At 30.4% G+C, this 14,849-nt stretch overlaps 2 protein-coding genes across 2 annotated transcripts; one reads left to right on the top strand and one right to left on the bottom strand.

The window, feature by feature from the left end:
* The first annotated feature begins 1,438 nt into the window (after nt 1-1,438).
* Nucleotides 1,439-5,516, top strand: LOC100807992 (putative uncharacterized protein DDB_G0287975). Its single transcript, XM_003548153.5, has 3 exons — nt 1,439-1,710; nt 3,019-3,208; nt 5,260-5,516. Exons 1-3 carry the CDS (start codon nt 1,561-1,563, stop codon nt 5,331-5,333), a joined length of 414 nt encoding a protein of 137 aa, XP_003548201.1. The 5' UTR covers nt 1,439-1,560; the 3' UTR covers nt 5,334-5,516.
* Nucleotides 5,517-7,207: 1,691 nt separating this feature from the next.
* Nucleotides 7,208-9,067, bottom strand: LOC100809056 (E3 ubiquitin-protein ligase ATL6). Its single transcript, XM_003548155.5, has one exon. It carries the CDS (start codon nt 8,623-8,625, stop codon nt 7,582-7,584), a length of 1,044 nt encoding a protein of 347 aa, XP_003548203.1. The 5' UTR covers nt 8,626-9,067; the 3' UTR covers nt 7,208-7,581.
* Nucleotides 9,068-14,849: the final 5,782 nt, after the last annotated feature.

A 14,849-nucleotide genomic window follows, 5' to 3' on the forward strand; every position in this document is an offset into this window, starting at 1 on the left:
ATAAGCGTGACCCTTAATAAAAAAATAAAAATGTTATAAATGTTATCACTTGTCAACATATGTTGAATGTGTTATTCCACTTAGAGCTTAAAAGTGAAAAAAAAAAAGTTATTCAGAGAACATTGACACGGAATAATAGATGTAACTTTTCATGTACATATAAGATACAATATTAAACGCATGCTTATGCACATTCCATTTCTTTTCTTTTTCTTCTTCTGAATTACATTCAAATTCAGTTATTTATGTTTGTTTTAAAGTTAAGCGATTAAAAATATCATTGGAATAAATAAGTTTTTATCAAATTTTTACAGAAATTTTTTAAATAAATAATTATATCTAATGTAACTTAGTCATGAAAAAAAAAATTCAAGTCAAAATGGAGTTCTTGTGTGAGTGGAGAGATAAATTGGAACATATAAAAATCAGTTTGTTTTATGACAGCAACATGTAAAAATAAGTTAAGAATTCAATTAAGTTCTATTATTAGATATAGACTAAGTTGTGAAAATTAAGGGATCAAAACACTGAATAAATGGATCGGTGATCCAATATAAATCTAAAATAATCAAATCTATTTGACCTAACATTATTTATTATTTTAATTTTATTTTTTGACAAAATTAATATAAATTTAGACTTGAATAAATTGACTCAATTTGGGATGACTCGATTGGTCATGCCAACAAATCTACAGCTTGTAAAAGAATTTAGAAGGATTTGAATTCACTTTTTTTTTCACACCTTTGTTTGATGGGGTTAAATTAGAAGGGTGGCCTAATTTGTTACTTCTACTATTAGAATGAAAATTAACTAGTGTTTTCAAATTTTCTGTGGAAACAAGCAACTCACCGAAAAGAAAAGAAAAGACTCTTAGGAGCCCAAATCAAATTCTTAAATTGGCAATTTTTCTAGTATTATGCTTCATATAAAGAAGAAAAAAAATACTTTTATTGTCATATCATTTTGTTAATGACTTTATTCTATTGAAGTTATCAAAAGCACCAAGAGGAATAAGATCACACGTGGAAATATTTTCAGTTTTTTATTTACTAAATTTAATAGAATTTTTAATAGAAAGTATTCATATTATTATTCAATTAATAAATTATATAATTTTTAAATAATTATTAAATTTATTATACTGATAATTTACAATTAAACGATAATGTAAGAAAAATTATGTTATCAATACGTATACTACTATTTATTCTTATATTTTTCATTAATGGGATAAGTGGCTCTAATTCACATGGTATGTTCATTAATGGGATAGAAGAAAGTATTATTTAACATTTTTAAATATATATTCTTTAATTAATTGAAATTATAAGTTAGGAAAGAAGATTATTAAATACGATACGAGATCTAATTTATTTATTTTCTGGTCTTTTCTCATTATAAAATTATTACTTTTTTTTCTTCTTTTTTCCTCTCCATTTTGCTCCAAATAGCGCGGGAAAAGAAAGCGATTTTGCCGCGAAAGCACAAACGCAATAAAATTCCCAATTCTCGCGGTTCAGCCTCTGTATTCCGTAGAGAGAAAAAGCGAGAGAAAAGATGCAGATTCGAGTTCGTTGCAACTGTGGAGAAGGAAACTGCGAGGAATGGGGCGTCATAGAACTACAAGGAGTGGTGGAGCCACAGCCTGGATTCCACGATTCCCTCCCAAACCTTCAAATCGGCACTCTCTGTCGTCCTTCTTCTCAGGTTCTCCCCTTTTCCACACTCACCAATCAATTTATATTCCGCATTCAATTCTTCCAAGGTTTTAGTAATTTGCGATTGTAATTCAAAGTTTCCTTTTGACTAACGAATTTATGAACCAATTTGACTGACTGATAATAATACTAGGCTAGAATCACCGACGCTGCGTCATTATAGAGTATTCCGAATTCGCAGTTCAAAACATTTCTCTACTTTTAGGGTTCTGCTCACTAGAGTAGTATTTTATAAGAATATTATTGATATGTTTCTGTCAGAAGATATATGAAAGTGTAGTAATTGGATTAATTATTATATTTTTGTTATTGCTTGTTGCTTATTACATTTTAGGTTTCAAATTACTGTTACTTCAAAAATGCTGACTTATTTTAGATTGTTGTGATTTTTGCCTATGTATTATGCATGATAAATATTTATAAATTTATAATAATTAAACATTTGAAATATATAAATTATGTTATAATTGAAATTTATAATGGATTAAATTATTAAAATAGATCTTTGAAATTTTTTGAATGGGTCCTTAAATTATTATTTTTTTAATTGAATCTCTAAACTAAAAAAATAAGTTCAGAGGTTAGCTTTTTGCTGCTTGAAACCGCTAGGAAATGAGAGAATTTATGGTGGTTGAGCTCAATTACAAAGAATTTACATTATCAATTCAATTAAAAAAAATAGTTTGGAGGCCTATTAAAAAAAATTCAATTAGATCAAGAACCTACTTAGTAATTAAATTTTTGTAAAAAGTACATATTTTGAATGTATAAATTATATTCCTAATTTGTAATAAAGAGTTTAAATTATAGTATAAGATGATTTTTAAATTGAAATATATAGCTAATTAAGAAGATTAAATATAAAAAATATAAATAAAAATAAAAGTATGATAGTTTGAGATCGAAGAGAAATATTTTTTAGTTATTAGCAAATGCAGTGTGAGAGATGTAGCTCCAAAAAAGAGAAAAATAGAGTAATAACAATGTCTAAAGTGAGTAGTAGGGTCCAAGGTCCAAATTGAAGATTTGTCATCTTAAAAAACTAAAGAAAGTGTTACCTTTTCTTTGGTTATGAGGCTATCATAGTAGAATTAGAAAAGGTACGGACAGAATGAATGCAATTATACTTTTATAGTAATTAAAAAATGATTTCCTACCAAAAATAGTGGATTCAATTAAACCATGGACTGTTTGACCCAAGTTGGGTACTAAATCAATGGTTACCAACTAAAATATTTCAATTTTTTTAGTTTATGGTAAACTAATAATCTTTTGTGTTCATGACTTTTGTTGTTAGGAAGTCTACACCTTCACTGTTGGATACCATGAACTGACAGGGTCAAAGGTTCCCTTGAAGAAGCCAATGGTGGTGCTCAAGAAAGTAAAGCATCCTGATGGAGAAAGTGGTTGTAAGGTGGAGCTGCAAGTTGTTGGAGTCATTAGACATAAGATTCTGTTCAAGAACAGACCAAAGGCTCTCATTTCTAGTAAGATTTATCTTTCCTTTCCTTCCATTAACCCCCTCTTTGGAATATATATTTCGTTTTGTAGAGGACAGTTGTGAAGCAACATATGACATTAGAAAAAGTGTCTCAACAACATTTCCAAAACTTTTGGTGTCTTCATAGTTAGGGATTCTTAGAAACATTTAGGTGTCAACGTGTGTGACGTCGATTATTATAATCCCTTACTTTAATCCTAGATCTCATTTGTTTATTTTTAGTGCTAATCCTCACTAATTGCTATAGTACATGTTCCATAGTACTATGAGTGCTATTTTATATCCGGGGTACTTCAGAATTTCTTCCTTTCGTTCAGGGTTTAGGGGAAAGGTTATTCATATTTATAAATTCTTGGTCCCTCTGCCTACTTTTACCACTTTTGAGAAAAGAGAGAGAAAAAGGACGTGAAGTGAGACTGTTCTGGATTTTTTTTCTTCTCTTAAATAATAGTTGATGAAAGGGGGAAATATATGAATTTAGTAGTTTAAAAAAATTGGAAAAGATTTTGTTAGAAAAAATAAAATCCACTTTAATAATCTGTGTAAAAAGGAGCAACACCGGGAAGTTTCAATTTAATGGAGCTAGATTATATGATGTAGACTAGAATAGTTGGAAATTGGAATTCTTCCCTTTGAGGCTCTTTCCCTGTGTACATATGTCCATGAATAAGATTCTGTTATTGCATCTGAGTCTATCTTACTGTGGGTCTCACATGGTTGCTGTACAGCTTAGGTTGCAACAACTACAAGGGGTCACTGCCTTTTATTGGCATTGCTAGGAAAAACCCTTTAATTATTCTTACACTATCTATTTGCACACGTTACTTTTTCTTCTTCTTATCTTGTTCTATTTTTTTGAATCAAGACGATCACTCCTACCCCAAAAAAAAGTGTTTTGCAATCTTTGCATCGATAGTGGTTTCCTCTCCACTTCAATCAAGCAATCCCAACTTTGAAAAACTCTCAAAATTTCTCTTTACGTGCTTGTTTACTAGTATATGTCCTTCTCATCTTTAATTTAGATGCTTTTCCCCAATCTTGTCTTCAAGTAACCCAATATTCAATTTCTAATATATGAATAGTAGGTGGGGGCATGTTGCATATAACTCCTTGAAGTTCATCCTGAAAGATCACATCTTTTTTTAATTAACTATAAAAAGCAACAATCCTAACACATTTTATCTTATTGATACTAAGATGCTCAATTTAAATATCTAAATGTCCAATCTCAGTAGCATTCTGATTTATTCTACCTTTTTTCTAAATTATTGATCTAAATATAGACCTTTAACAATACTTAATTAAAAGACTGTACAATCCAAAAGGCCGTTGTCCCATACGCAATAGCTTACACCTCACAAAAAGAACTTGGCAGATTCTTGGAGTAAAGTGATAGCTTTTTTGGCATTTCTTTCAATCACCATTAGTTACACACTTTAATTTTCTTTCCTAATCAGAAAATGATTCATTTTATGTTTAATATGCAAGAATAAGCCTTTATAATTTATTTACAAGGCAGCTTTGAATTAGAACATTCATGGAAACCTGCCATAAATTAGTTGCTAAAATAATAAGCAAGAATATAGGGTTTTCATTGCGCGGATAATATGCAAATGCAACCTCATTCTGCCACATTGAAAGACCTGGCAAAGCTGCCATTTCAATTTTAAAAGGGTGGAAAGCTGCGGCAGTTTCCATTTTGGCATAATTAGATGGCTAAAGTAATCTTCAAATAAATTACCTTATCATATACATTAAAATACTCTAAATTTTTACATTTTTTTTACATGTAGTTTGCATATCGTGTTAGGCTCTGTTTCACATACAAGTGTGTCTCTTGCATAGGTGTGAAGATAGTAAAGGACACCAAATAGTAACATATTGATGCTTTGAATACTAACAAACATAGTTCAGGACATGTCAATTTTGCATTTCGTATTTCTTTTTGTCTCTTCCATTTTCCGTGCCTTACATTTACTTTGTGAAATTGGAGGCTACATGCTAATGTTATCCTTCTTATTTTCCTTGCTTTTCAAGAGCCACAGATAACATCCAGGGAAAGACAAAAGCCTATCATGTTAGGGTCTTCTCCTTCAAATCAAACAGCTTAAAAGGACTCATTGTCACGTCATTTGGTGAAACCTTGTTGGACCAGAAAACTGGAGAAATTGGGAGGCACACTTGTCATACGTTACAAACCAAAATCAGCCAAAGTCTTGACCTATATTTGTAATCTCAGCAACCACATGTTATATAAAGCACCAATAATGGCAAAAAGTGATTGTGATTTGTCATTACGAGGAGTTTGATGCGTCATTATCTTAATTTGGGTTTTCGTGTGAATATGCAAATAACATTAATTAATCTAAAACTTATCCGAATTTGTCTTGGCCACGAAACAGAATATTAGGTTCTCCTAATACTGTATATTTCTTTGGTCTCTTGTGCATGATGCTCCCCCTCTTGGTTGTGGTGCTTTAGCTTGTAAGAGATTTGGTAGGTCTGTGTTTTTTAGCCAAGTAAATTCAGTAGCAAGAATAAACTATCAATTTCATCTATAAAGTGCTATTCTCTATTAGAAATTATCAATTGAGATTTCAAACTTAATAACATTGTGTGATTTATGGAGTTGGTTTCACTTAGTTGGATAAGATTTTGTTATTATTGTTGTATAGGTATTATTATCTTATTTTAAGAATAATTTAGAAGAGAGTAATTATTTACAGGCCAAATAGATGGTTTATTTAGAATATTTGTCGCGAGGAGCAGCTTGTACCGTTGTGCAAGAGTGAAGCTTATCTTTGAGAAATTTTTTAGGATTAAAAACCGATACGGTGCTCTTTTCAGCTTTTACGATCATGCAAACTGCTTTAAACTTTTTAGTTTTGTAATTTATCGTTTGAACATCATTATGTCACTTTGATATCATTCAAAAAGTAAAATCAATCCAAACTCCAGTGCCGCTTACAAGCCGTGTTTGTAAGCAATTAAATTGCCTTCGTTTCTCTTTGATAATGAAAGGCACTATGATATCTTTAGCCATTTAAATGGCTTTGAAATATAGTTGTTGATTTTGATGAGAACTTAATGGAGGAAGGTGAGCATAATTCGTTTATAAAATATTCATAATTCCTTGAAGTGATATTATATTAGTGTATGGATCATTTATTCAATTTGAAGTGTCATACATCTTTAGTTTATTTTAAAGATAAACTCACAAGATACTTTTTCTTTAGGTTTGATTCTTATCTCAAGGGTAAGAAGGCTTGATGTAACGAGAAAGCTGTTGCTTCTTAAGTATCAGTTCACGAGAAAGCTTGGTCATTTATTTCATTTTTATCCTCTTATACAAGAATGCTTTCTTTTTTATTTTGTTTTGATTTTGAAATTGAAAATTTTCAAATAACTACTAGTTCACAATTAGCTTCTTAATTCATGAGAAAATTAAAAATGAAGCTATTTTCAGGTGAAATTACACATTTTATAACATTAAGAAACACCCTATTTAATATCCTAGATTGATATAAAAGCGTTCAACATAATCGAATTATGTCTTCAATATTACATGCCTCGAGTGCGAAAATTTTTCATCACAGTTGGAAACTTTTACAGAAGTAATATTTTTTAATTTAATTATAATTCGCTTACAATTTAAATTTTATATATTATCTTTTGATCATAATAAATTGCTTAAAAAAATATTTAAGATTATTTCTTTTTATTGAAACTATAAAAACCTTTATATACATACAAATTAAACTCTATTATTTTTATGAAAGAAATTAAAAAATATCTACTAAAATCGGCTTAATAATAAGAGGTTTACGTCTTCTTTGTGTCAGTGCTATCAATTAAATTCATAAAAAAATATTAGTATGAAAATCAAGGGGGAGAAAACAACATATAGCAGGTTGTGTAAATAATAAAATACTATAAAGATCAGATTCAACTTTACCAAAAACAAAAAAAGTATCAGATTCAACGATTTACAAAGTCCGACAAAACCAAGTGCCCTTAAATTCATATAGTCAAGATGATAAGAAAATAATTAGACTAACAATACTAGGTATATTATAAATGAATAAATAACACAATGTGCAAATGAGCCACTGATCCCACACACTCTCACCCCAAAAAATAAGCAAAAAAAAGGAAAGAAAGAAAACGAGTTGACTCATAAGCCAATAGGGTTGAAACATAACGAGTTGACTCGATCATTGAGAACTCTACTCTTCTTCCATTTCAGTCCTCTGCTTCATCTCTGTAACACCAAACTCTCACAATCTCTTGCAAGAATTGACAACGACCCTTTATAGAAGGCGCAACGCAGAACGCAGACCAATTGTTCGACGAAATTCTTCAACCATGTTGCGCCACAAATGGCGGCGTGCAGATCACCCACCTCTTCTCCACCCTCTTCCCCACGTAACTCTCTTCGCTGTCACTCCAACACCCCCCCTTAACACTCGCGGAACGTTGAACAGTTCTTCCATGGTTCACTAGAATGTACCTCCTCACATCTTCGGGCAACCTCAACGTGTACCTCTCCACACCCTTCCCTTGCTCCTCCACAAGGGAATGCCCCGTCGAGTTCGACCTCGAAAGGTTTCTCTCCGACGCAACAACCCCATCACCAATATTAGTGATAGTAGAATTCCTAACATTCGTCTTTGAACCTAACTCAACCTCACAAGCTAGCTCACTAGACGAATGTTGTTCCTCGCTTATATATATTATTTTGGTAGTATCACTAGTTGATGTGGGATCTCCAACACAATCCTGGTTGATGTCATTGCTTGGCCTTTGCTCAACTTGGGTGGCTTCTGTTGTTGTTGTCGTCGTCGTCATGTTTCCCAAACTTCCCTCCTCGCCATGAGGAGGGACGGTTATGGAAACATGGCATGATGATTCCTGGCTGAGATTCGCGCGACAAACGGGACATGTCACGTGAGATGTCAGCCAGGAATCAATGCAATGAGGGTGGAACACGTGATTGCATTTGGGCAGCAGCCTAAGCGAGTCTTTGTGAGTGAAATCCGTTAGACAGACGGCGCATTCGAGCGTTTGGTTGGCCTTATTGAGGTCCTTGATGTTGGAGTAAAAGAGCGTTGGGAACGTGTTGAGGAGGTCCTTGTTGATCCCCTGGGAGCAGGAGCAGGGTAAGGTGGTGGTGGTGATGATGATGTGAGACTGGGCGCAACGGCGGAGGTAGACTGAGATGATAGCCATGAGGAGGAGGGCGAAGATGATGGCGGCGACGGTGATGGCGACGGAAGGCTCCCAGCTGTGGTGGGTGATGTAGGCGGGAACTGGCTCCATGGAGGATTGTGCTTTAGAAAGGTTGAAAATGAGGGAGAAAATGATGTGAGTGAGGTGAAAGTGGAATGCATTAAATTCAAGCATTTTGTTGTTGGGTTTGTGTGAGAAGAATGAGAGGGGTTATATATATATATATATATTGGGAGAATAGAGAAATGGTTTGTTTTTTTGATTGTGATGAGGATTTGTTGGCATTGGAGGAAAGTGAATGGAGTCAAAAAGAGAAGTGAGCATTGTATTTGTAGCGTGGAGAGGAAGGCTCTCTGCTCTTATTAGTGGAGGAAATATCATAGCTTCATTTATTTTAGAATATCAGAAACTCTGCTCACAATGCATTTTCTGTTGCACTTGTGTTTGTGTTTTCTAAGGGTGAATTATTATTAGATAAATAGTTAGATTTATTCTCAAAATGTAAAGTAATTACAAAGGGATATCCGATGGAAAAAATGAAAATTTAGTTTTCAAATGACAATAAATTAGTTCAATTTGTAATATCATTTTATTATTAAAGTGTAATATTTAAGAATAATTTTGATATTTAGTTATATTTTTTATGATTAATTTGATATTAAATTAGAAGATTTATGGATCAATTTACCATTAAATTAAATTATTTATAAGAGTAATTGGTCGCACCTTTCTAATATTTAAAAATTAAATTTGAATTTTACATATCAATGTCTCACATTTTTATAAAGGAATTTAATTTTTACAATCTTATGAGATTTTATGTCATACCTTAATTTTTATGTCATACCTAATCCAATTTTATTTTTATTAAATTTTCTTTTATAAATTGAAAAAATAAGTTACATAAATAATTAGATAAATCACATTAATTACCTTATGAGATTTTATGAAATTACATAAAAATTCATTCATTTTTAATTATTATAGCAATTTTCATTGTGATCATTAAGGAGGATAAAACTTGTTTTTTCAAATATTTAATGGAGTATTTATTCATTACCCGTAAAGTTTTGTTTCAAGTATTTAAGATAGAAGCATGATTAGGACTCATATTCCACACTTTTTTATGAGACTGGTAGTTAATCCCGTGCTCGTTTTTTTTTTTTTTTTTTCATTTGCTCGTTCATTCATCAAAATAATTAGAGGGAAAAAATTGCCCTTCTTAGATAAAACTTTAGTGGGCTTTAATAATATGCTTGTTATTTTGGCTGATGATTGGAACCTGAAATAGGAAGTAAGAAAATGATTTTGCATACAGAAAAAAACAAATACCTGCAGGAACTTGAAGCAACTCAATCTGTTTTTTGAAAGGGACAAAATAATGTGGACAAACAATCAAATTTCTGCCCATTTTATTCTTCTTTCAGTGCCACGAAAATAAAAAATTTATTATAAACATCATAAAAAGTTTCTCTGAAAACAAAAATATTTCAATAATTATAATAATCATAATATATAAAGAAAATTAACATTTTATATTATTAATATAGGTAAAAAAGAGGGGTATTATTTTATTTTTAAATGAAGTTAAACTATCCCTTTGAAATTTCGAGGTAGGATCAAGGATGGTTGTTGTGCTCGGATAAGATTATTCTCTTTAGTGTTTTGATGGGCAAAAAGTAGGGATCCATATGGAATTGGAAGTAATTTGAGGTTGAGACTTACCAATACATGAAGGGGAAGAAAGCTATAGATGTTGATTTTAACTCTATCTTTAATTTCTTTAATTCAGATAATGTGATTTTACTTTCTCGAGATATTTTTTTAACTAATTAAGTTCCTTTATTTTAATTGATACAATAATTCTTTAAAAAATCACGAGTTATTCCATGTTGGTAAATATAAAACGATAATTCTTCTATTATAAACGATACTAGCAGGTAATTACCAACTAAAACCCAATGTTCAACAATGAGGTATATGAAAATAGGATAGGAAATTGGAAGAAGATATTCTATTATCTGAGAAAATGTGGATATTCTAATCGATGTCAATGTTTGGTCATTGATGAGAAGCACCAAACAATTTAATAAATGAAAAGCAATTATTGAATGATGATGCCGGGTGACTGCTTCGGTAACAGGTGCTGTGTATAAAATTTTGAAATAGTTTTTTTTTAGGGTTTGCTGATTTAAAATAAAAGTTTCACTAATATATTTCTGTTGGAAAATTTTTTTTCTTAAATTCTGTCGAAAATATTTTGTAAAATAAAATCTAAAAATAGTGAAATTTCAGGGAAAATAGAGGAATTAAAAATAACAAATAATTATTTAAATTCATGAATGAGAATGCATATAGACTTGCAATGTTCTAAAATAAATGTATAGGCTTGCAATGCCAACACAACCCCTTTCTATAATGTGTAAACCTACACCTTTTCTAAAAGAATCGAAAAAAGAACCCACATTTTAAATTTTTTTTTCTTAAGGGTGTCAATTGGTAATTTTGCCTAACATTAAGGTTAATTAGGAAGTTAAAATAAGTTAGTCTTGATGGATTCATTTGATTATTTTTTTACAAGTAGATTAAAATTAGTTTATATACTTTAATATTTATAGAAATTTTTTGTTTAACTTATAGAAAAAATAAAGTGTTTAAATCAATTTTAACTTATAAAATATTTTATTTTTATAAATATTTTTAAATAAATTTATTCAAACTTACCCTTATCATTGTTTTCTAAGCTATGTAACTAATTGACCAATAGCATTCATTAAATGTTCAACAACACGGAGGCTATCATAATTAGGGCTAAATACGTGATCTTACGAAAACAAGATAATTGAAAATAGCAAAGTGGCATACATAAATTTATGTTGTCATCGAAAATTTAAGGATATTTTTCTAATTGATGTTGATTTCCACCAATTTGTTGTTCTTTCACCCATTGTTTTCGTACATTTTAGGCGTGAGACTATTGTTTGGATATATCTTTTAATTAATCTTATGCTATGCCCATGTCACACACATGTACCGTAGATAAAGTAGCATGTTGCTCGAGTCTTGTGTTGTTAACTCGTTTTAATGAGAAACATCAATGAAAATGAAATCCAATTATTGAAGTGTGATGCCATTGCCAGGGTAACCTCTATGGTAATAGGATTGTGATGTGAGTGAAAGCTTTTGCTAAGTTTTGAGAATATATAAAGTAAAAAAGTGTCAAAGTAATAAGGTAATATTTTTTTTTCCTTTCTATTTTTGCGTTGTCTTTTACTAAAAGGTTTACACCAGCTATGAAATATGGCAACCAACTCAAACTCTTTTTTTTATTCTCTCTTTTTCCATGGACGAAGGATATGATCTCACGCCATGATATTATCCTATATGTTACAATATGCAACTTATCTTTTCCTAAGCTTGTAGGGACAAGACATAATACGTTCACCTGATAAAAGGGTGGTCAATTTTTGGCTTTTAAGGGTTGTGTTTGATTCTTGTGATAATTAACATTTACAGTGAACTTGGATATAAGCTTTTAGGAAATTGTTTTTATAATATTATTTTTCTTTATAATTTGTAAACATGCTTTTAATTTAAAATAAAAATAATTTTCCTAAAAAAACATAAACAGAATGTTAAAGTCCCCCTCCCTCTCTCTTACATTTTACTTCATTTATCCAGATAAAATTAACTGTTTAGATGAGATATGTTAATCTTATAATTATTTTGTATAACTTTTAACACGTAATTAATTTCTAAAAAATGAATGATATACTAACTTGATTCTAAATAAAATCATTAATAATTTAAATTGTTCCTTAAATGATTGCTAACTCAAATAATTAAATGAACAAATTAATTAAAATATTTCACGTTAATGGTATAAAAAAAATTAAATTTCTTATTTTATTTTAGCAATGGAATATTCTTCATGTTTATTTTATGGGTTCTAGTACTGTTTCTCTCATATATTTTTTAGTAGTGAATGCATTGATTAAACAGGTCTCAATTTATCTTATAACAATTTTTTTCATTCAATATATATCTTATTTTCTGTCACTCCCTCAAAAAATATCTTGTACTCCTGCACTAACCTAGCGCCACGTACATAGAAAGAGCTCGTACCTTATAGTACAAGACACTTAAAACAAGACATGAACACACGTTACACGTAAAGTGGCATGAGACATTGGACAAGGTGAACAATTGTTTGATATAATTCTCTCAAGAAAAACATTCCCTCCATGCCTAAGATCTTTTAATTAATTTAAGTTACCTAAATAATTTATTTATTTAGTCAGATTAGAATTATCAACTATTTATATTATATTTTAAAATTATTCTTTTCTTATCTTCTTTCCACTTAATTATATTTTATTAATGTTTGAAAAAAATAACGAGTAAAGATAGGTAGAAAAAAATAATTAATACATTTAAAAATTAAATTTTTTATATAAAAAAGACAAATAAATTTCTAAAAAAACTATTATAATTAAGAATAAAAGAAATAATCAATTGATCCGTCCAATTTTATTGATGAATTTATGATGATAAAGTTCAAGTGTACAACAAATAGGAGATGGAGCTAAGAGTCTCTTAATTAGGAAAATGTTAAATGTGAGTTGAGGTAGATAGGGGTATGGAAGAAAACGAAAAGAAAGAGAGAAAGAAAACTAAAAAAGCCATAAGTGATATGGTGAAAAAAAGAGATTTTCTGAGTAGTGTGAGATGGAAAAGAGATAAAATAAAATAAAATCATACACTTATAATTCCTCATTAATTAAATTTGGAATAATCCTTGATATTGATGTAATTTGGATATTAATTAATAATATCTTCTATTATTTAAATATTATCTTAATTTTTTATCATTTAGATATTGATAATTTGAACTTATTATTTTAAAAATATTTAATTGTAATGACAAAGAAAAAGGAATTTTATGTAATTAGTCAAAATGTCATCAAAGTATTTTTGTGAAATTTTGAGAAACAGGCTATGAATTTTTCGCATTATGTTGGGGTGCTACTTATCTACATGGCTGACATGTGCAAAAGTATGTTAACATTATAGCTTCAAATTAGTTGAAAGTGATAAATGTGTGAACTTTTGAGGCAGGGTAGCATTAGAGAAAGTAAAGGGATTAGGGGACTTCTTCATAATAATCCTTCAAAAAGAGATTGACTAGGACTATATTTGTTGAAAGTTTGCTCATGCTTTTGTGATCTGCGCTCACTTGAAGATGTTGATATTAATAATTTTCCATAACAGATAGTAAGCACTATGCAGCAACGAATACAATTTTTTACTTGAGTATGCATCTATTACCTGGAGGAATATCGTATTGCTGAGAGTTTGTGAACTACAATGGTTTGGGCATATATAACATTTGGTAGAATGAATAATTGTTCACTCATATTGTATAATAATTATGTGTTCATCAGATTTTCAGGGATGTAATAATGGAATTCTCAAGGCACGGTCAAGTATTGGGGAACCTTTTGTTTGAGTTATTATCAGAGGCACTTGGACTCCTGCCTGATCATCTTAAAGACATGGATTGTGCAAAGGGTCACTTAATTTTCTGTCACTGCTATCCATCATGTCGTGAGCCTGAACTGAAAATGGGAACCAGAAGCCACACAGATCCTGATTTCATCACAATTTTGTTTCAAGATCATGTTGGTGGACTCAAAGTTTTGGTCCAGAATTATTGGATTGATATGCCCCCTATTCCTGGAGCACTGGTTTTAAACATTGGAGATCTACTGCAGGTAAGTTAGATACTCATAATTTAATCTAATTTTGTCTTTGATTAGCATACAACCTCAATGCCAATTTGCTGCACTACAAAGGATGATTAACACAATAACATCAGGTAAAAGTGTATATCCATGTCACCTTAAACTTTGTACATTCATATCTTTGTTTTTACTTTCATGTTTTTCTTCTCAGTTCATTCCACTGTGCACTGTTGGATTTATTCTCACATGCTTAACTTTCAAGACCCAAAAATTTGTCAAACTGATTTTTTTAACCCAGATCAATGGCATGACATGACAGAGATATTTGTGGCTGAAGTAACACTTAGTTAAATCTCTTCTGACTTAGAGCATAAAGCAAACTACTTCTCTATGATGCTGTCAATGGATCCCTTGCATAATCATTTTAATGTAGCTGTTCTTGTTATTATGTTCTGAATTTATATTTTATTTAGGGCTAAGCATCTTGAGCTAATTTACAATGATTAATAGGATCGTTATGGATGAACAAGTAAGTTTCAACCTTATCCTCATAATTGAAGAACATTACTGTGAGTTGTGTTTCAACCTTATCCATTCAATTGCAGAACATTACTGTGAGTTGTGTTTTCTGTCATTTGTAATTGTATTTCAACA

Source organism: Glycine max, chromosome 16, assembly GCF_000004515.6.
Source record: "Glycine max cultivar Williams 82 chromosome 16, Glycine_max_v4.0, whole genome shotgun sequence".
NCBI classification, from domain to species: domain Eukaryota; kingdom Viridiplantae; phylum Streptophyta; class Magnoliopsida; order Fabales; family Fabaceae; genus Glycine; species Glycine max.

Coding starts and splice junctions, on each gene's coding strand:
- LOC100807992 (XM_003548153.5), top strand. CDS start 1,561: ATGCAGATTCGAGTTCGTTGCAACTGTGGAGAAGGAAACTGCGAGGAA. Junction 1,711..3,018: donor TCTGTCGTCCTTCTTCTCAG/GTTCTCCCCTTT, acceptor TTTTGTTGTTAG/GAAGTCTACACCTTCACTGT. Junction 3,209..5,259: donor ACCAAAGGCTCTCATTTCTA/GTAAGATTTATC, acceptor TTGCTTTTCAAG/AGCCACAGATAACATCCAGG.
- LOC100809056 (XM_003548155.5), bottom strand. CDS start 8,625: ATGCTTGAATTTAATGCATTCCACTTTCACCTCACTCACATCATTTTC.